At 33.0% G+C, this 23,568-nt stretch overlaps 1 protein-coding gene across 2 annotated transcripts in view; it reads left to right on the top strand.

Annotated features, from left to right (window-relative positions):
• The first annotated feature begins 8,881 nt into the window (after positions 1-8,881).
• The window catches only part of LOC105218392 (uncharacterized), a 218,049-nt gene continuing 203,362 nt past the window's right edge, over positions 8,882-23,568 (top strand). The window contains exons 1-2 of one of the 2 annotated variants that reach the window (XM_054228323.1): positions 8,882-9,032; positions 11,464-12,093. In XM_054228323.1, the coding sequence (XP_054084298.1) occupies positions 12,063-12,093 (31 nt within the window). In that variant the 5' untranslated portion in view covers positions 8,882-9,032; positions 11,464-12,062. Of the gene's footprint in view, positions 9,099-11,463; positions 12,094-23,568 lie in introns of both variants that reach the window. The other variant, XM_054228322.1, reaches the window with a different exon arrangement.

The following is a 23,568-nucleotide window of genomic DNA, read 5'->3' as shown; positions in this document are numbered from 1 at the left end:
GTGTTAAAGATATTGGTATTACTTACTGAAGGGATTAGATCCGAGGTCTACCGACCGAACTCGCATTCCTCTCGAGGGATATACTCGTAGTTCATAGAATAGAGAGTTTTAGGATATGGCTTCTCATTGTTTGATGTAGAACTATATAGGTCGCATTCCCAAGGGTGGTACATTTTTTAGAACCAGAAACTAGAGTATCGAGAAACTCTCAACCAAACTTGGAAATAAAGCACGATTATATAGACTTCGGTAAAGAAGCAATGAATGGATGCATGAATTAAACTAAAATAGGACTATTTTCAGAGTTTATGGTAGGTTTTTAGAGCACAGATATGAAGTTTTTAATTATAAAAAACTTCCTTCTAAACTTGGGGACGGTGTGAGGAGTCTACAACTTCAACCAACTTATAGGGAACCTCAAAGCAAAATTTCAGAACCTTTTCAAAACGCAAAATCTTCCAAATCACATCTTGTTAGTTTGACTCGACATTACGACAGTGTTTTCGGGGTTAAAAGTGGTATATGAATCAGGATATCAATTGTTTGAGAGAATCATCCAAACTTAACCCTCTAACACTTGTAGAGTCTATCAGCTGAATGTTGTTGCTTAAGCAGCGAAGATTACTCTACCCTCAGCTGCATGATTTTAACCACCACAAAATGTGCTTAACTACCAAGAGAGGTGCAGGAAATTCTCGGGCCACTTTCCAATGGCAAAGTCGTGAAATCTTGAAGCGAGATGAAAAGTCGACTTATAAGTGGATAATATCACTGCCTACAGAGAATTACCAACATCGCAATGTATATGAACATATACAACATTTAATTCTTCACATAGGCAACGCCACTTGTATCCGAACCTTCAGGCAACAGAGCGCGCTCAACATAGCTTAGCTGGTACTCAGCCACGCTCAATCTGCTTGAGTTTAGCTTTTGAGTGAACCTACTGCAGTAGACGTAAATGACGGTTGGCTGACATTGATTTATTTTTTTTATTGTTATTTTGCCTTAAATCACCCGCTCTTCTCCTGCTTCTTTTTTCTTTCTCCTCCTTTTCTTCATCTCCTTCTTTAGGTTTGTTGAGCTTTCTTAAGTCCTGTACTACTTCCTCAACAACTGCTCGACGTCAGATTATGCCACAATGCTTTTTGTTGCGCGCTTCTTATAAATTTGATCATGTTCTACCGCCGACGCTCCACTCCTTGGTGCACTCTACCCACCGACTTGCGATTTCGCCAGTGACCATTGGCACAACTGTAAGGTCTTGTAAACTTCATAGCGAACTCTCTGGCCGCGTCTGTATGCTTATTTATGTTTTTATGTTACCAAACTCGCTGGCTCCGCTCCGCTGTCCTCGAGTCTTTGGCGCAATAAAACAATAGACAAGTATTGTCTATCCCGAATCTATGCGCTTGGTTGTACGTTTAATGCTGCCATAGTGGCCACGAATTTTTGTTGTTGTGTTTTTAAGTTTTTAAGTTTTTATGCGTTGTTTTTGTTGTTTTTCAACCTTCTCTATACCTGTTGTACAATTTGTAACCTAATATGTTTTTGATGAAGTTCTGCGTGTTGCTCTTCCTTCTCCTCCTCAACTGCTCTGCTGCTCCCTTTATAGTTTTTGTTGTTTTTTTTTGTTATCCCAGTGTATTTTCTGCTATTTTCTTTCCTTTGGCTAACTGCTAAGCGAAAGAAACCAAAAACAACAAAAACAAAAACTCAACTCGCATTTAGCATTCGTACGCCGCCAGCTCCAGCTCCAACTCGCCAGCTCGAGCGCCTTTGTAGAGTCCTAAGTGTTTTTTATTGTTCTACACTTTCTGTTGTTGTTGCTGTTGCTTTCAATATACTCCTGTCGTTTGCTTGAGCGCACTCTTTTGTGGCTGTTTGCCATTGCTGCTGTCTTAACAACATTCATTTGTGTCTTCAATTTACCTCTTCTCTGCTCATTTTCAAGCCCTCCGTACGCCTTTCAAGCGTTTCAACTTGCAATCGTTGTTGTTGTTTTTGTATGTCTATATTTTATTTTATTTGTTCATTTGTATGTTTGCTGTGCGCCTGTTGTAATATAAAGTGGCTCGGGGTCATTCGATTGGTTTAATTCCCTTGCAAACACACACCCATACACACATGAGTACTTACCTATACAACGATACTTAAGTACTCACTCATATGTGGTTCACATACACACACACACATACTCGCCCATGCACACATCGTTCATCCTGCGCCTATGGTCATTTGTGTTAAATCTAGACTTGATGACCATTGTTTTTCATTTGTTATATCCTCTGTAGACTTGAGGCTTCAAATCGTTACTGAAATGTATTTAGACTCTATAAATATTTATGCCCAATTGTATTTGCATTCTATTTGTAATTTGTAATCGTTGTTGTTGTTGTTGCATGCGGCTGTGTGTTTGTGAAATTTTAATGTTACACATGCCAAGCATTCCAAGTGGCGAGCCTTAATCGCTGCATTTACGCGGAAGTGAGTGTAGGCGGCGGGGCTTAAGTTATGTCGATAGCGTTATGTAATGAATATATGTATGTATTTTATAGAAGTGAGGGTTGCTTTAAAAATTATTTAGAATTTTATATCTGTTACTTCTTTCCTTCAGCGGTTCATCGAAAGACTTCAAACTCCACTTACAAGATCAGAAGAAATGAACTCTTCTGGAAGACATCGTTTTTGTATTCCTATTATAAGGTGTTGTATTCTTTAGAAGTCCAAGAGGATTTTGATCCTAAAGATTTGAATAAGAATTTAATTTCCATTTTGGCTTTAACTCAGAACTGTATTATTGCAAGACTTAGGACACATAAGTCTGAACTAAGCGGACCTCAGAAATAGGTTTCTGCCTCTTTATGAACTACTATTTTGAGAGATCACATATTTTAGTCTCCACAACTCCATTTTTGAGAGACCTCATATCTTAGTCGCCAGTTAGTCAGTTAATCCTTGAAGATTTGAAAGTTACAAAGTGAACTACGAATTGTTTTCTCTTAATACAATGGTCTCTACTCATAGCTTGGTTATCCTAACAGTACAATTATTCATGCTAACGGTAATTGATAACGTCTGTCTTAAGTGACTGGACAATTGCTTCATCCAAAATATCGATTCCATATATACAAGTTTTTGCGTTTAGTTTGGCGAGCGTCGAAAAAGCTCATAATTAGCATCTACCAGGGCTCCTGATATGAATGAAATCATATTTGGCAAAGAACCCCAGTTTAAAGCTCTTTAGTCTTCTTACGTTCTTTCATAGAAACATGGATTCATCTGAATATGACAGATTCTTCTTCTGAAACGTGCCACTCGTTCTTCCTTCACGCTGTTTGGCGCCAGTTGGGAATCCCATGCGTAACCAGGTCGCACTCCACCTGGTCTTTCCAGCGGAGTGGAAGCCGTCCTCTTCCTCTGCTTCCACCAGCGGCTACTGCATCGAACACTTTCAAAGCTGGAGTTTTTCCGTTCATTCGGACAACATGACCTAGCCAGCGCCGAACTATGTCAAGTGACAGGACAATTGCTTCGTCCAAAATACAAGAACATTTATAAATCGTTACCATATAGACAAGTTTTACCATTTACGATTTTTTCCTGAAACTACGTGCTTCCTTCACAAGCCAGATCATAACGAGCTCCAGCGGGGTCCTCTGATGTGAATCAAATAAAATTTGACGAAGAATCCCAGTTAAAAGCTTTTAAGACTTTGTATGTACTTTCAAAAGAAACATGGATCCATCTGAATATGACCGATATACAGTGGAAATGTAAACTAAAGACATATATTGCAGAACATACGCCTAACAACCATTATTTAAACCAGATTTATCTTAGTACCTTCGTTTTCTGTCAGATAACCCAGTTCTTTCAACTACATACTTACTGAACTCACGTGACATGGCTGTAGTCAAGTCGCCTGATTTTCATTCTTGAGGTTTGAAACGGATCAATCAATGCTGAATGGGCATATCTGGCTCTTTTCCAATAACAGTTAGAACTCGAATGTGTCTGTAGGTATGCAATTGAGTTGATCGACGTCCAAAGCGACATGTATAGATGTTCTTCGAGGCTGGATGCTGTTTAGACATGTTGAATGACCTCGAATCGATTTTTCTGGGTTTTGCTCTAGATGCAAACATCTTTTCTGGGTCATATTTGATGATCGCCGCTGACTAATGGAGGTGGTCAGCGTCAGATCGACCTTCTCATTTACACTCGGTACTGGCCGCCGTCCAACTCAGTGTTGGTATGGTGTCCTCTTGAATAACGGTGAGTGTTGAACTGGTCGGATCCGTATTGTATTTTTGTTTAATACTTTGGAGGTTAGCTCTGGAAGACATGATAACTAACTGTAGTGAGATCTGTTTTTTTAAGAAAGAGAGCGACAAGTCTAGTATAGACGATCTTATTGAGGTTATAAATTTTACAAAACATTGACCTTTTACGAAAGTCTATAATTTCCATACCATATCTTATCAAATCTATTTCCAATTTTTATTTTTTTTTAATTCCACCTATTTTGAACTTCCAACGCCTCTTTCTTAAAGCAATTCTCAAAGCATGCTATAAAACTTCGTCGCTTCTCTCTCATAAATATTCCGAGAATTTACATTTTACAGGAAGTTCTTACATAATTTAAAAATTTTTATAACCACACACATACACACATACATACATATATTGTCTTTTACATTGTTGTATAAATGTGCTGTGGAAAAAATTAGCATAATTTAATATTAAGTGGCTAATAAAGCGTGTATTCTTCACTTTTGTCTTTACACAATAACAACAATAACAAGCGACTAGATATACTCAAAGATAGTAACAACTCTGCTCATATGCCTCGTCTCTTAGATATGACCATAATTAGTATGCGCACATATATGACAAAACGTGGAAAGGCTACTAAATCAGTTAAGAATGCACGTAGACGTATAATAAGAATCAAAGAAGCAACAAAAACAATGTAATGGCAGAGAAAGCGGGAAATGACAGGCAATAAATATTTCCAATGGCACGCCTGTAAGATGTTGTTGTAATTAGAAGTGGAGGGAGGAGAAGAAGAAGGAGGGGGAAGAAGAAGAAAGCATGCAGTGCGAAGCCTCAAATATGAAATTGTGGGTGTAGGAGTTAAAATGTTTTATGTTCCTCATCGAAGAATGTCTACTCTGCAAATATGCGAAGTCATAAATGTGAAGATTTGATTTGTGGCAGATTGTGTGCAATTTGATTGGTAGTGAGCCTTATATGCATTCAAACATATTTTTTCCCTTCTCTTGATTAGCACCCGCTTGTTGCAACAACACAATGTGCTTTTTAACAGCTGCCTCGCAAGCTAAGCACAGCTGCCTTTCCTTCTTCGGTTGCCAAGTGTTGGAGCGCTCAAGTCTAGTAGAGTTTCTCCACAGCTTTGAGAACCTACTTGCAGCTACAAAGGTGCTTAGTATTCTGTTTGGGTGCACGCCAGCGTCACTGGCTTTTAAATCGGGCCACGAATGGCCAGCAACAATGATGGAAACATGTTTTCGAAATTAATGCTCAAGGCTTACCCGCGCACATATAAGAAAATAAATATATAGTTGGCTGTGTACATAATCTAGGGGTCTTAAATCTTAGAAGATATCTACATAAATGTGTATCTAAGCGTAGCTCAAACTCGTTTTTCTTGGCAGTCAACCAGCAGCCAGCTAAGCGCTAGATACGTTGAAATAAACATGGGACTCAAGCCAAGTCTACACACAGCGGACGGCTCAAAACAGATTATAACAATAAAGAATACAACAAAAAAGGCAAAGCAACAAAGTAACATGTGAAGAAAAAAAATTAACATAAAAAGTAAAACATTTGCTTTGTGCGCCAAACGAGCGCGTTTAAAGTGGTTTTACCAATACAACGAACAACTCCACTTTGGCTGTGTGGAAGGCTAGCGCCGAAGCAGCCATCTTAGCCGCTTTTGCGCTCAAATCAAGCTCCCCTTTCAGACACACTTACATACATGTTTCTATACAAAATGTGTGTATAAACACAGTTTCAAAACCGGCTTGACGGCGTAGCTCTGCTACCCCAGCTACAAAGTTCTCCAAGCAACAATTCTCCTTCTCCAATTGGTGTATGCCAGTTTTTTCAATTGGGGCCATTTATACACTCGAACATGTTCGCAACACGCGCATACTTGTTCGATGTTGCTCGTTTGTTCGACTGGGGACAGTTTCATGTTGCTAGCGTGTGATTTGTGCAATATTTTAATAAACATTGTTGCTGGCTGTAACTTCGCTGGCAAAAATGTTTCTTGGTGGCAAAGTCAGAGTTGTTAGCATGTTGCCGACCGGTTTGCTCATATTTTGTTGCAAACATGTTCGCAGCGAACAACAATAAAGAAACTTGTTGATTCAAATTTATTTAATGGATTTGATTGAAGCTGTTGCAAAAAGCAGTTAAACAGAAAGTTGTTAAAAATTTGATGGAAAAGAGATTTTATTATAAATAATTTTGAAATTCGTTATGTAATATTTTTTAAAAAATTTTTATTATCAGCAAAATAGTAAACATATGGAATTGAAAATCGTTGAATTTTTTTTTAACTTTTTTTAGTATTTACACAGTTCACTTATTTTAATCGAACTTAAGCGAATATATTTATATTTCAATTTTATATTATATTTTGTTTGGGAAATTTTTTTATTATAACACATACTTTTTTTTGTTTTTTTTTTAATACATGTAATAATTTCTGTTTTTTTTAATTAAATTATAATTTATTAAAAAATATTTATTTTACTGAATTTTATTGCAATTAATACAAATTTTTTAATTTTTTATTTTATTATTATTATTTTTTAATTAAATTTTATATTTTGTCTTGGAAAAATATTTATTTTTTATTTTTAAATAATTTGTAAAAAAATGTAATAATTTCAGTTATTTTAATTATATTCTAATTTATTAAAAAATATTAATTTTACTTAATTTTTTTACAATTAATACAAATTTATTTAAATTTTTTTTTATTATTATTTTTTTAATTAAATTACATATATATTTTATCTGTGAAAAAATATTTATTTTTAATTTTTAAACATTCTAATTTTTTTTTTAAATTTGTAATTGTTGTAATAAAATTCCAGTTATTTGAATTATATTATAATTTTATTAAAAAATATTAATTTTACTTAATTCTTAGTTTAATTACTTTTTACTTTTCTTTTCTTTAATTTTTTATTTTTATTTCTTTTTCATTTAATTAGTTTTTTTTTTTTAATTTGAACCTATCTTGAATCTAAAATCTGATTTTCTCCTTAAGTTTCTTTAAAGTCAATCACTTTAGCACAATCTCTTCCACCTATCATGAACTATGCTGACCCCTACCTGCATTCACCATACAAAAAAGCAATTGAAAGCAGCAGCAGTCGAAAAAAAAACAAAAAACGGTAATGCATTCTCTATGCAGAAACCGCACATTAGTTGCAACATAAGTGCAACTACAAAACCAGTGCAACCGGTTCGACGAAATCGCCAATAATAGTTCATACAACATGAGTAGCAAAAACAAAAATCCAAAAAATAAAGTAATAGAAATCAAAACAAAAGCATAAGCACGAAATAGCGAAACAGACGAGAGAGTCCGCTACATGCCTAGAAAAAGGCGGCAAATGCGAAGAGGAAAATTGTAAAAGCGCTGCGCTGGAAAAATGCAATATTGGTTTAAGAGACAATTTCCAGTTGTAGATACTCTCGCGGTGTGGTAAAAATGTACCGCAACTATTTGAGGGATACAAATTTTGTGCTGCAACAAATTGTTGGTGATGTTGATGAGGGTAGGAGGGGAGGGAGGGATAAAAAAATATTTGAAAAAATAAATATTTTAATTTTAATATATTTTTATAATAGCTGCATCCTTAAATCTAATTTGTAAATTATTTTTTATTTTATTTTATTTAATTTAATTTAATTTAATTTTATTTTATTTAATTTAATTTAATTTAATTTAATTTAATTTAATTTAATTTAATTTAATTTTATTTTATTTTATTTTGTTTTATTTTATTTTATTTTATTTTATTTTATTTTATTTTATTTTATTTATTTTATTTTATTTTATTTTATTTTATTTTATTTTATTTTATTTTATTTTATTTTATTTTTTTTTATTTTATTTTATTTTATTTTATTTTATTTTATTTTATTTTATTTTATTTTATTTTATTTTATTTTATTTTATTTTATTTTATTTTATTTTATTTTATTTTATTTTATTTTATTTTATTTTATTTTATTTTATTTTATTTTTATTTATTTATTTTATTTTATTTTATTTTATTTTATTTTGTTTTATTTTATTATTTTATAATTTATTTTCAATTTAATAAGGTCAATAGACTCAAGCAATAAACTCAAAGCAACATCTCCTATGCTTATAAACATCTGCATACATAATAAATTCAACAATGTTGCCTAAACTCTCTAGTAACATTTGTATACAAACGCAACTTGAGATCGCAATAAATTGAATGTTGCACAACATTTCCAAAAGTTGCTTGCAATTTCAGCGCATTAAAAATAAAGAGATTGAGCATATTTTCGAGCTCTCCCTTTTTAGAAATTAATGTTGCTATAATATTTAATAAATGTTGCCAACAGTTGCAGCACTGCAAAGCAAAACATGTTGCGCTAATGCTCAGCAAATGCAATCAATTGAGCATGTTGCTGAGAAAATGCACTGCTAAATAAATGAACGAACAAATTCGTGAGAGCGCACAAAAGCAAATGCAATTGTTCTCTCTATGCATGTGAGAGAGCGCATAATTTTTGAGGCGAATCAGTAGAAGAAGCAGCAGCAGCAAACTCAACAGCGCGTAGCATTGCATTTGCGTACAACGCTACCTGCTTTAGTATTATTTGTGCTCTCAACAGTGTCGGATACAATCAACGGTTACTTGTTGTGTGTGGCGATTTTTGTTTGTGAACGCTGTGTACGGAAAGCAGCAGCAGCAGCATTTGAGTAGCTGAATAAAGGCCAAAAAAAAGTAAGGCGGCTAAAAGCAAACTAACAGCAGTCGACCGTATTTTACACACTGTGTGTAGTAAATTTAGTGAGTGTTGCTAGTGAACGCAAATATTTTATTACTTAATTTCTATTATTGATATGGAAAAAAATACAAAATTCACACAATAACGGGAAAGCAAAATTGAGTGTTTGTGTGTGTGTGTGTGTGCGGTAAGCAAAGAAAAGGAATCAAGTTATAAGCAAAGTAACGAGTATCGAAGTAAGAAACAAAAAACAAAAAAATTGTGTGCTCGCTTAAGGCGATTTGTTGTTGTTGCTTGTTATATGAGAAAACGGTGAAACGCAAAGTTTGCGGAATTGCGAGTGTGCAAATTTCGAGATATATAAATACAATAAATAAATAAAAAACAACAAAATGTGAGGCAACACCTTTAAATTGTGCGCGGAGTGTGCTCGTATTTGAATGGAATTCTATTATAGATTGGATTAAATTAAAATGTGCATACATATAAACATATACATATATATGTATATATACGAGAAGTGAACGATTCAAACCTTAAGATTTTCAAGATTTTTTTTTTTGGTATTGCCAAGAAATTCCCCTACTTTGTTGGTGTATTAGTGTTACTGCTCGTGTGTGCATATATGAAGTGCAGGTAAAAACAAAAACAACCAAAAATCAAAGTAACCAACAACAATAACAATATCATATACATGTGTGTGCAGTGTAGGCATTAAAGCCACTCGAGTGCATGTCAGCACCAACAACTACACTTCGAAAAGCAGCAAGCAGCACAGCATCCAGAGAAATCTTTATTGCGCGTTTCCTCCCGTCCACTATTTTCTATACTTCAACTGCTATGCAGATAATATGCGCGTACGGTTAACGTAACGTAACGTAGTTGCAGTGTATGACTTGTTTGGCAGTGGCGCCGTGTATTGGAGGGGTCTGCTGAGCGCTGTTATAACTTTTTGTTTATCTTAACGTGTGTGCTCACCTGTACCCATACTCAGCTCAGCAGCGTGAGCATGTCTACAAAACACTCCAGCAGCCAAGCCGCTCACTTGTATGAGCACACACACACATATACATTTGTAGCTTGAGTGTGGCTTAGCTGGCAGCATTTTTCTGTATTTCATTTTACGTTTTCTTCACCTCTACTACCTGTCAAACCTGTTTTCAATATATAATACGTCCGTCCGTTCATTCGCTTGCGTGCTTCACCAGCGCTGTTTGTATGTCGCCAACATGCCAAGCCAGCTTTGCGTCACGGCTTTGAGACGTCGTCACCACTAAAAAACCAGTCAGCAATCATGGTTAGCTGTCCGTCTTACCTCACCTACCAATTTCCAATATCATCATCATAAGCAGCAGCGCATCAATATTGCCAGTGATGGCATGTTTATATTGATACAATGCTTATATGCATATGTATATAAACATGTGTGTGTTCGGTTTAAGCGTTTCTCTTGAAATACGTCTACATAATAATGCGAAATTGGTTAAGAAAGCAATAATGAAAAAACGGCATAAAATTCATAGTCAAGCCACAAAGCGAACACACACATACATGCAAGCTAGTATGAGCAGCTCTAAATGCAATAACAACAGCAACAACAAGTAGTAACTTAACTTTCTGCTTACGACGCATTCCTACTTCTTGGAAGCCTTTTAAACGACTCAACGGATTTTACATTTACTTACCTTTTCTCCTTTAACGCTGTAATGGATTGACTTTTGGCTGGCTCTGGCTATGGTCTCTGCTGAAACAAGCCACGCTTGCTTGGCTGTATTGTGTGCTGTGTCTTGCTACCTGGTTTAAGCGACCCTACCTTTTGTATATGCAGCACATACACTTCCTTTCAACGTCCCTTGTCATACGGCATTAAGTGTTGTATCCCATATGTGTAGATATGTATGTATGTCTGCAGGAGTGCTCAAACCAACTTGAGTCGCTTTGCTTGATTTCTTCGACTGATTAAAGTCATTGTTTTGTGTGGCGCATTGCAGTGTGTGTAATAAGAAGAATTGTAAAAGACACAAGAACAACTATGGCAACAACAACAACAAGTCGACTGAGAACCAGTTGTAGTTACAAGCATATGTATGTGTATAGTGGACATGACAAAGTAAAAAATCAAGCAAAATAAATAACTTACTTTAAGGGCTAAGGCGAAGAAGCCATTTTGTGTGCGCGTTATAGCTTAAGTGTCGTAAAAAATTGTAAATAACTATAGGAAAAATTGTAGGCCACACAATCGGTAAAAAAGGCAAGAAATTGAAAAACAAAGAAAAGCAATTGGAAATCAGTAAATGGCAACAGCAATAATTCCACACCACACAAACAACACTAAATAATATAATTTTAGTGAATAATTTAAAAAATTAAAAAAAAAATAACAAAATTTAGATAATAAATTTATTATTAATTTTTTCTTCTTTACAGTGAAAGAGTGCAGATAAAATTTAACAAAAATGTGTACAATTAGACTAAAGTAGTGTGCTTACTAACCAACAGTTAAACTAATTATTAAAAAATTAATAAGAAAATGTCTGTCAGTTACTTGCAATAACAACAACAATAAATAACTAAAAATAAATAAAAAAAAAGTTGTGCAAACTATTTGCACAAACTTTTTTTTGCAACTTGTAGCGCAAGTTTGCGCAAACGTGCTTCTACGAATAACAGTGCAGCATTAAACAACAAGTGTTTACGAAAAATAATCAAACTTAACCACAATCACTGTGTAAATGGCAGCAAATGCCATATAACATCAACAACCCAAAAACATTAGTGCAACAGTGTGGTAGTTACCACCAAGATCCACCGCCATTAGAATAACAATAAAAAGTGTGCAATAAAGCAAGCATTTTTAGCACAAAGCTGGTTGTAAAAGCCAAATCTACAACAATAACAACAATTCGCAGTAGTGCATTTAGTGTCAGCAGCCGCCTATAGGCGACAACGAGACTTTATTGTCAAGCGCTGCAGCAGAGCCATCTTTAATATCAACAACAACAACGGAGAAACAACGCAGCAACAAAATGTTTGCAATGTGGAGATACTTTTTAATCGGTAAGCTTGCTTGGATAGAATTTAATTTGTCGCTTGCTATTCAATTAGGAGGCACTTAAGACAGACTTACATGTTTATAATGTACATATGTATATAAATGCTTATGTGTTTATTATATATAAATATGTTTACTTATATACTCGCACTTGTCACTTGGTCTACAAGTTATATGCTTTTTTCTTCACACTAAACTTACATATGTTTTCTTGTTAGTAATTATTGTGAGTAATCACTAGTAATTTGATTTCATTTGTCTGCCATTTTATTGCATTCCGTTTGTGGTTTGAAAGTACATAAATATTTATATATATTTTATTATATATATATATATATATTTTTATTTATTTATATTTTACAACATTCGATTATATTTCACTTTTTTCCATTATTCACATCCTTTCTCCTTGAATTATTTCTTAGTAATTCTCTATGATTACAATTTAATTACAACTAAATGTATTTGTAATTAAGTTGCTGTCTATTTGTTGCTTTAATTATTGTCTTGAATAGTTGCTTTGAATTGCGTCTCTAATTATTGCAAGTATTTAGTACAATTGAAAAAGTTTTTTGTTTCTCTAGTATGTGATGTCTTCTTGAGTCCGTCACATTCTTCTCTCAATATGCGTGTAATTAAAAGCATATTAATTTGAAGAATCTTGATTTAATGGCGTAAAGCATACTCATCTTGATTATTGAGGAATGTTGCTGAGGTGACAATCCTTGTGTGTCTCTAAATCCGTTTCATACTGGTTATAGAGAATGTTTCTATGTGCGAGGAGAAGAGATAGCTTTCAGAAATGAGAACATTTCAGTGAAAATATCTATGATAGCTCAAAATCGGTATTGAATGGTTCAATAATGTATGGCTGTGAGTCAAAATCCTTACTTAAGAACAGTCCAATAGTATTGATAGCAGTTTTCGGATATATTTTTTCCAAGTTCTTGCTAAGAAAATAACTTTTTCTTTGAAACCTATTCATTTTCCATATGTAAAAATATTCAGATCACACTTGTTCTATAATTATCAATCACGTATTTTGTTTTGAAAGACTCTCCATATACGTATATCATTTTTGGACGATCGATAAAGGGAAATCGACATCCTTCGGATAATATTTTCATATAATCCGCGGTTTGAATTGCTTTTGTATTCACCATATTCTCCGGATCTAGATCCAGCAACTTTTTGCGGTTTTGAGACCTTGATTGATCGTTGGAAAGATCTATCTTTAATCTCATATTTAAACAATCATCATATACTATAATCGGATCTAGTTCTAACGACTTTTGCTGTTTTGAGACCTCTAAAGATTGTTCGACGGAAAGATATAAATATAGCAACAGAGAAGAGAGAATCGTCCTTAATGAGAACTTTGTTGTATAAAAATGTTTTTCGTCTAAAACGATAGAAACCTTTCATACTGTCTGGTATCTATTATTCAAGATAATTCCTTATACCATATAGAAATTGTGTTCTACCTAATAACAACTCATATTAATTTTATAAACAATAAGCAATTATTTAGTTTTTTCTTCAAGTATCAATCAAACAATTTCAACTTCAAAAACATATGTCATTAATTGGCAGTTTAAATGTATTTCTAATACAATGCATAAATATTGCAAAACATTAATAAACTGCCACATATCGCCACAGTTGTGCAAAAATAAAGAAAAAAGTAGAAAAAATTATACTCTAACACCAAAGTCCCCAATGGCTACTTGGATTTCATTGCTTGCTCCCTAAACTATCAATTGCCACTGACACACTGTGCTGCCCGACAGCTGCTTTGCTTCGCAGGTTATGCGCCTACTGTTGTTGCTTTTGCTATACAACTCAAAGCATTTGTTGACTTTTGCATTTGTCACTGGGAAGAATAGAAAAAAAGCAAAGCAAAAAAACAAATAGTAGAAAAAAAGCTTGCGTCTACGAAATCAATAGCTCAGAATTTAAACGCCGAGAAACATGTGTACATACATATGTATATAGAAAGATATATTTACAGTAGTGTTAACCTCAACCTCAGGGGAACTATGCAATTTATTAGAAAATAATTTTTATTGAGTTATATAAGTTTTTAACATGTGTGTTTTGGATTTTGCTTTGTTGTTCGTGTTTTGTTTGAACTCTTGCGTTTGCTTTTGGGCGCTGCTATTAAAAAGTCATTAAAATTATTTGAGAAATTAATAATGATTTTAATAATTTTGTTATCGCTTCATTGACGCTTCTCATCAAGGCCGCAAAGTCGTCAAATATATTGTGATTCAAAAGTTTTATTGATTTATTTAAAAATATGGTCAAGGACCGAAAAAAATTACTTTTCAACTTCTTTTTTTTTGAATTCTTCGGCCTATATAAACTTCATCTTCTTATTAGTTTAAAATTTGTTACATTATTTATTATGTAAGTGTTGTTTCGAAATAGTAAATCTTCTAATTTTATAATCAAAATTTCGAAAACCCTTATTTTCAAAAGCGCTCAAAATAGTCTTGAAGGAAAATTCATATAAAAACATTGTTTCAGTAGTTTTTTCAGTGACTGAACAAAGCTTCTGGAACCTTCATTGATGATCTATCTCAATCTCCAACATATGTAAATTTAAAATTGAAACAAGAAAATATGACAACTTTGAAATTTCGAAGATTATTCTGGAATTTATAAAAAAATTTAGGCCAAAAATATAAGTATCTCTTAATACTGTTTTTCGAAACTTAGGCTTAAGTTTTCAATGAAAATAAATTCAATAAACATTCGAAATTTTGTTTTGATTTTAAATACAGTTGAACTTCCCTAACTTGAATCACCGTAACCCCCAAAAAGATTTCGAGTTAGAGAGACTTTTCGGTTAGGAAAGATAATTTATATGAGATTTGACTTATACTGCCATTTCAAGAGTTCGATTTATGAGCTTTGAGTTTTAGAAGTACTTGTTATGGCAGTTTTACTGTATATAATTTATTTAATATTCTAAAAGACATTTTTCTCAAAAAAATTTCGAAGTTAATAAAGTGGCATTCTTCTACCAGTAGAATCCTCAATTTTTTCCATACAAAATATTTTTCATTATATCCTTCTACAAAGCAAGCTTTCATCTTGTCTCGTCATGAATTTCAAACTGCAAATCATTTAACCGCTATTCTTTATCTTTAGTCCACTCATCATATACACCAAAATTTTTTTTTATTTGGTCGCCTGAATGTCCTGTAAGCTTTTACCCTTTTGAACCACTAAGGTTTAATGCTAAGTAAGCATTATATTTGCTAGTTGATTTTGTCTTTATTTAAACAACTTTATCAGATCCCTTACGTATTTGCTTTTTAACCGCAATTCGGCCCCCCTCCCTTTTACTCGGTTATTTTACAGCTAATTTTGTTGCCTTTGCTTTGCTTATGGCATTAATTCGCAAGTGTTAAAGCAGTGCATGTTGCTATTTCAGCTGGCTGCGCCCGAGTACTGTAGTATATGACCCTCATTTTTTTCCATATAAAGCATACTTTTAAGCGCGCAGCTAGAATTGTTTTTCTGCAATTTACTCGCCCTAAGAGGTTTCACATTTTTATATTTTCTGCACTTTTTTTCATTACAGTTTGTTTTGGTTATTTTTTTGTTGTACTTTTATGTTTTTTGTTGTTGTTTTTGGTATTTTTTTACATTTTGTTGTTTTTTTTTTGATATTTTTTTGTTGTATTTTTTGTGTGCTCCAAGTTAAATTATCCCTTCAACATTGTTGCTCGTTGCTCAACAATAAAATGAAAGCGAAAAAAACGGATGTGCTCGCGTAGCACCAGCTTTTGCGCCGAAAAGTATGCTACTAAATGAAATGTTTACTCTTGGTCATAACTGGGGTTTTTTGTTGCCGCGATTTTATTGCTCTTATCCAATTTGTAACATTCCTTACACACACATGAGTGTATATTTTTGAGCTTTAAATTTTTTTATATTTTTTTTTTGTTTTTGCTTTGAGTGCACATTGAGCTTTGCTGCGCTTCAGCATGAGTTTATTAAAATAAACATGAATTATAGCTAAGGGCGCGCTCGTTCACTCATGAATCCTTGCCGCTTCGCCACTTCAGTGCGAGTTTATGAAATTTCCGTTGCCAATATGGACATAGAGTTGCATACATACATATATATATAGTATATATGTATAGACCTACAAACCGTGACACTCGCAAATTTTTGCCTTAACATATGAATATGTTTGTGTGTATGTTTGTAAGCGCACATGAGTGAATGATTTGCTACAATTGTTGCCACACATGTGTTTTTGTTGTTGTTGTTATATTTTTATGTGGTTGTATGTTTGTTCGACGCATCCACTTCACTTCATGCACAGCCAAAAGTCATTATGAATAATGTATTAAACATAAAAGTGTATTTATATAGAAGCACATACATACACATACACATAGCTGTAAATAAATTTATTTTCGCACAAGTTTATTTTAACTCACATGAATTGTTGCTCTTCATTCCATTTAGCATTTAGCATCTAGCTATTTGCAATTGTTTTTGTTGTTGTTGTTGTACACATACTCCATATTAATGTTATATAGCATGTTGTTGTTGTTGTACTTGTTTTGTTTATGTAACGAGTGCAGATATTAATTGTCTGTGGGTGGCACTTCAGGGTTCACAGTTCAACTTGAACAACTGTGATTGGTCTGGCCGCCGTGAGGGTTGAGTGGCAAAGCGCACAAATCTTGTTAGAGCAACACACATACATATATACAAATATATAGGTAAATTAAATATCTATGAGCATATATATAATATATGTATATATATAACTCTATATAGCCTTAAAGTTTGTTAGCTTGTTTGTTTTATACACTTTTTGCCCAAAGTTCCTGCCACTGCAAGACACATAAAGCTCCATTTATTTGTTCAATGTGTTCCATGTGCGGTGCTACTGTTTGAAAGTGTTCCAGGGCATTTACTCGTAAATACCACAATTTGACCTTCAGCGCGCAATAACGCGCTCACAAACACACACATATATGTATATATATATGCACATACACACTCGCACGTACACGGACTTGTATCCATACAGTTTCTAGAGCGAGTTGCAAAATTGATGAGTAAATATTGCTGTTTAAATATTGCGGAATTTTATAGTGAGTTCGTGGCAGCAGCAGCAGCAGCAGCACTTCTCTGCCACTTCTGTTTAATGGCTGTGTGTGTGTTTGTGTTGGTGTCTGCCTCTAATGGTTGCAGTGAGTTGGAAAATATGTTCGATTTTATCTTTAATTTTTATATAGTATTTTGCGTTTGTCGTTATGGTTTTTTTGTACAAATAGAAAATATAAACTGTTATTTCCTCTTTATTGTTTTGATTTGAGTGGGGTTTATTGTAATACGTACACTCATAAAGTTTTATTAATAAATTATTTGCGTGTGTTATTTAGTAGTACATAAACTATTTGGAGTGCTCTATGTTTACATTTTTTCTACATAATAATATAAATCTTTGATTCATGGTTTTCAAAACCTTGTAATTACTTATCATTCTCGAACAAATTGCTTTCATTGTGGAGAGTTCCTCTCTTTTTCTAAGTTTTGTTCTGAAGTTTAATCCTATTTTCAAACATATTTTTAAGAGATTTCTCTAAGATTTTTCTTTATAAGAAATTTGAATGATTTTTTTAATTCTTCTTGACAATTTTGATATCCTGTTAACTTTGATCCCAAGAAATTTTATATATTACCAACAGTACCTATTATTTTTAAATGATTTTCGTTGAAAATATAACTTTCTTTCATTGATTTCATCTCTAGGGTTTGAAACTTTGTTTCAAGTACATACTTGCTTTTTAAATACAATATTATCAATATTCTTATTTTAATTTATTTGATTTTAAAAGAATATTATTTCTTAATAACCTGAATTTTTATCAAAAAGTTTAATTTTTATGAATAATCATTCGATCAAAATCGTTATTGAATAATTTCTAGTTTCCAAAATATTTTTTTTTTTTTACAAAATCTAAACTAAACACTAAAAAATCAAAAATAAATATATGATCAAATAAATGGAAAATCCTTTTTAGTACTTTTATTCAATTTTTTTTTGTATATTTTATAAGTTTTTTTTTTTTTTCAAAATATTTTATTGTTTTTATTTAATTTTTTTAATTTTTGTTATATATTTTTTACATTTTTTTTTTAATTTTTTCATTATTATTTTTTAATTTTTTATATTTTTTAATATTTTTTTACATTTTTTTTAATTTTTTTTATTTATTTTTATATTTTTTACATATATTTCATAAATATCAGAAATACAAATTTTTTAATCATAAATTTGAAAGCCAATAATGAGCCAATATTTTGAAGTGTTTCAAAAAAAAAATATTTTTTTTAATATAACCTATAATATTTTTTGTATTTTTTTTATTAAATTTTATATAAAAAAATATGAATTTTTTTCTATATATTTTTTATATTATTTAATCGGTATTTAAACTTCAGAATAATTGAGGTCAAAACTCCGAAAACTTGAAGTATTTTAAAAATTATTTCCTCCAAATTCGAAAAATAAAAAAAAATCAAATTCAAATTGAAAAAAAAAACTAAAAAACTGCATTACTTTTATTTTTGAATTAAAAAAATCAATTTGCCAAAAAAACCTGTGAACCTTGACTCAAAAGTTCATTTAAACACAAATTTAATTTTCTTCCAAATATACAAATGTTTATGTATGTATGTAAGTAACGTTGCCGCTGCGTAAATCTATTAATTTTACGCTTAGCATCATCACTCAATGCTTACTTGACGTCCCTAACGCTCCCCCACCGCCAAAGCTTTCATTCGAAATGTCTGCAGCCACAAGCTTTGCGGCACTGACTGACCATCAATTATACATTTAGCACAAGCAGATGAAAATACTTCTCTAGATACACATAAATGTATGTATTACTTACTATACTATTCACTAGCAAATACACAAACAATTCGTAGACACTTCAAGGGAGCGTTGCACACCAAAACCTGCATTGTTTCAAGCGAATTGCAGAAAATGCAGAAAAAAAAATAATAATAAACGAAAAAATGACAAGAACAATGTAACCAGCTTGGTTTCCACACAATTTACCCAAGTACTTAGCATGTTGTCATAACCTTATCCTACTCTAAAGTGGTTATGGTATGCATATGAGCACATTTCACATATAATTGTATAGAAAAAAATTGACAAAGGCTAAAAATATCACGCAAAAAGTTGTTAAAAATTTTGCTCAAGGTTTGCTTTTTTCACAAAAATAATTATTACTAATAATAACAGTAGTAAAGAAAACAATATTTGTTATTTTATATTTTTTCATTTTTTTTTCAAGTTAAAGCAAACAATATGTGTCCAATGTGCTGTTTTTAGCATTTATAAAAAAATTAATTCTGAAAAAATTGCCTTTAAAGTAATTTTCAGCTGATCAAACAAAGAGCTTAGCGCAGCGTGGCATTGGAACTTTGCCTGTCTACCTTGCCTAAGCGGTCTCAACGCCCCATATATCTACACACCTAAACGCGCACACATGCATTGTCGCACGAAAATCTGCCGACAGCATGCTCGGTATTCTCATATACAATAAATTTGCTACTGTATGTGCCCTGCTTTTTTGCACGATTGCTCTTCGGATTTTTTCCAAAAAAATGTGTAAATGTTTAATTTTGCAAAATTGTTTATAAAAATCCAATAACTTTGACTGGCGGGATAGCACAAAAACACTCGCAGTATAAAAAGAGGAACTGTAAAAAATTTGCGGCGTTGTCAGCAAGCCATAAGCGTCGTCGACTGCGCTGTCACAGCCAACTTCGCCGCGCATTTTTCTACCTACTTAAATTTTTTGCTTCAAAACTTCTGGATTTTTTGCAAAAAATAGTATTTTACAAATATTTTTTGCTCGCTTGTGTCGCTACATGTTTCTTTTTTGCTGCAAATTTTGGTTGCAAGCAATTTTTTTTTTGGCAATTTTTTCGCGCTGTTTTTGCTGTTATTTGTTAAATAGTAGCATATTTTTTCGTATTTTCGTTGTTTACGCTTGTTAAAATTGTTGTTTACTTTTAGCTGTGTTGCTGAAAATTGCAAATTTTGCATTTGAATATTGTGACCAGTGCTTTAACTAGTTACTTTGGGACCAATGCTATTTATTTTTAGTTATAGTTGGAGTTAATACTAGTAACAAGAGTTTAAATTGTGATTAAATAATTTATTTTCGTGCGTCAGACCTCCACAAGGGTGAAAAGTATATCAATCCAACTGGTCCATTTTGTAACTAGTATGTAACTAGTTATTAATTTTGGCGAAAAATATTAAATTTGCAGCACACATTTTCTCAAACGACAAAAAATAAAAATAATCAACTGGTCTGTTTGTAACTAGTCCGTCACTAGTTGTTATTTATATCGTTTTTGCCAGAATAAAGAAGCCCTCAACACATACTGCCATTTAAGACCATTAAAAATTTAAATAACGAGTACAATTCGTGTGTTCAGGCACGCTGGTTGTTTAATTTTTTACCAGCAGGTTCACTGTACTAACTAAATCTCAAATTGGAAAATTGCATAGCATTCTTTTTATCACTTCCGAAGCTCTCCTTTCACTATTCAGCTAGTCATGCCAAATACATACATGCACTGACTCATTTCGTATGCGTTTAAGCAGTTGTATAAATAAGTTGTTACTTATGGAGGCACATATGTATGTATGTATGTATGTTTGTATACTTGTATATAAGCGATACAGCTGCATTTGTTTTAAACAACAACTTCACATACATACTTCACAAACATATCCACATATCTGTGAAAGTATCTTTTTAACTCTGCATCTGTGTTGTATCAGTAGTAGTATTGTTTTTGCTGTTGTTGTTGTTTAATGTACTTTTTTCAATTTTGTTGATTTTTCATTGCTCGTATGTACACTAAATATTCAGCTTGTGCAACATAGTTATTCCAACACTTAAATAAACATTTGTCTAGTTTGTTTGCCAAATGCAACAAGAATTTTAAGTTTATCACTACAACAGGCAGTTGGCGCATACAGAGAGGGAGAAGTAGAAAAACAGCTAGCAGTTAAAGTGTGAGAGCGAGAAAGAGCATAGTAGTGTGTTGCCACAGTTGGCTAAAGTGCCCTCATTTCATCCCAGCAGATATAGACGCCCACAACAACCAAAGCTCCATACGCCTCTAAGCCTGTTGTTGTTAGCACCAAGTACTATTTTACTAACTATCGTTAGCGCTTATGGTATATGTATTGGGGTCAGTGACAATACTCTTGCGCTGGTTTCACGTATTTAGTTGTTGTGTTAATCAATAAATAATTGTGTTAATCCCGTTTTTACATACAATATAACTTGCATTCTATGTTAGTGGTTCGCTGTGCGCCGGGTTGATGTATGCAGATTTGAAATAAATTCTTGCTCTTCTTGTCCAGATTTGTTTAACCAGCTTATTTGACACATTTTGTTGGGAAATAAAGGGACTTTGGTGTTACTGGGTGATATTTATTCTGTATTGATAGTCTTTAAGTTGGAATTCCAATTCAATTTTTGTGTTACAAATGTGAGAGGAAACATTTTTTTAATTGTACGAAAATTGTTGAAAAAATTTAAAAATATGTTAGGTATTGATCAGGTATATTTTTCAATATTTTTTTTTATTTTTATTTGTCTCTTTGCCCTTTCAAGTATTTTCTACGATACTGAGTATTGTTTAGTGTTCGAATGGGTAATGAGTAGTTACTACGAATCGTACATTGCACTGAGTATTACGAATGGAATAGTCTGAGTATTACTGATGGACACTGAGTAGTTTTCCATCATTATGAGTACAAGAATGAATGAGTATTTTGGGCAGTACTAGGAAGGAATGGATACTGAGTAGTTTGTGTAAGATAATGAGTCCAAGTCTGCATCACAAAGAGTACCATAAAGTAATACTGAGTAACTGGTGCATCATAATGACTACTAAGAATTGGTACTGAGTAGTTTGTGCTTCATAATTAGTACTAAGAATCAATATTGAGTAGGTTTCGTATCGTAATGAGAACTAGTAATGGATACTGAGTAACTTGTGCAACAAAAATGAGTACTAAAAATGAATAGTGAGTAGTTTGCGCATCGTAATAAGTACTTTTGGTACATCCTAAGCGGTTTTTACACCTCTAGCATTTGAAACCGTCATTAAAGTCTTATATGTTGGACATTGGTATATTTTTTGAAAGCAGAAATAAGTATTCTAGGTTTGGAATGCTCTTTAATGACTCTTATTGAATTTTAGAACACATATACCTCCTCAAATTGAATATCTTTCGAGTAGTTTTCTGCTTAAAGTTGAATGGTTGCCTACAATGGATGCCTTTTCCGAGCGAAACATATAACTAAGGTCACTAGAGTCAAACATATTCAAAATTTTTAAGCTTTTATTCAACTTTGAGTAGCTGAGATCGATACTGAATACTTTGGTCTTCTACAACTACTTCTTATTGTTGTAAGGCTAAAAAGGACTTTTAATACAATCCTTATGTATTGTAATTCTCTATATGATTTTTATAGAAGATCCTAAAAATTTAAAGTATTCAAATACAATAAAATCCCGATACCCTTTCAAAGCTATTCCCTTTCGGCTGTTACCTCCACTCATATTTCCAAACACATCCTCATCTACCGACTGGTTAAGTGCACTGCAATTGCCCCCTATTTGGCACCATCTAATTGACCCTTAACCCGCATAAAAAATTTAGTGCAGACATATACCGGCAACAACAGCAACAACAGCAACAACAACATGGTGTGCTGCGTGCTTGCATTTCATATGAATAAAAAATACGCCATTCACTTGTACTTTTTTCCGCACAAATGCACAAGCGGTTGCTGCAATCGTTAGCAGCGCCACAACCAAACAAAAAATCAAAAAACAGCAACAACAAAATAAGGAATAAAAGGATTTGCAAAATGTAGGGACATAGAAAGCAGGAGCAGTAAGCAAGCAAGCAAAAAAAGCAAAAATGTTGGTTGCGAAGAGCAAAAAGCGCATAAAATCAAATTTCAATTCCAAACACGCCACAGCCGCACGACTGAAATACAATAGCAACAACAACAATAGTGAGTGGTGTTTGTACTCGTACATACTGTATTTTGACAACGTTGTACACCGCACCTTACTAGGCACAATTGTAACAAGCTCTAGAAAATCGCGCCAACAACATTAGAGAACCAGAAAAACGCTATGTGGAAGCACCACAACAAACACGTGAGAGAATTTCAAATCGTCTATCAACATTGCCGCGACTGCCACATCTCGCCGAGCCGCAACTGTTTAGCCAGCATTGCGCCCAAAAGCTGGCGTGATTATGCTGCTGCTCGTTGACTGCTGTTGGTGTCGTTGTTGTTCAGCGCCATTTTCGCTGCTATTTAGTAGACATTTTCGGTAGTTAGTGGACTTTTGGCTGCTAGGAAATTGTTACTTTACTTTAC

This window comes from Zeugodacus cucurbitae, chromosome 3 (assembly GCF_028554725.1).
Source record: "Zeugodacus cucurbitae isolate PBARC_wt_2022May chromosome 3, idZeuCucr1.2, whole genome shotgun sequence".
Taxonomy (NCBI): Eukaryota; Metazoa; Arthropoda; class Insecta; order Diptera; family Tephritidae; genus Zeugodacus; species Zeugodacus cucurbitae.
The sequence above is the reverse complement of the archived record's forward strand: the minus strand, read 5'-3'. Positions and strand labels throughout refer to the sequence as shown.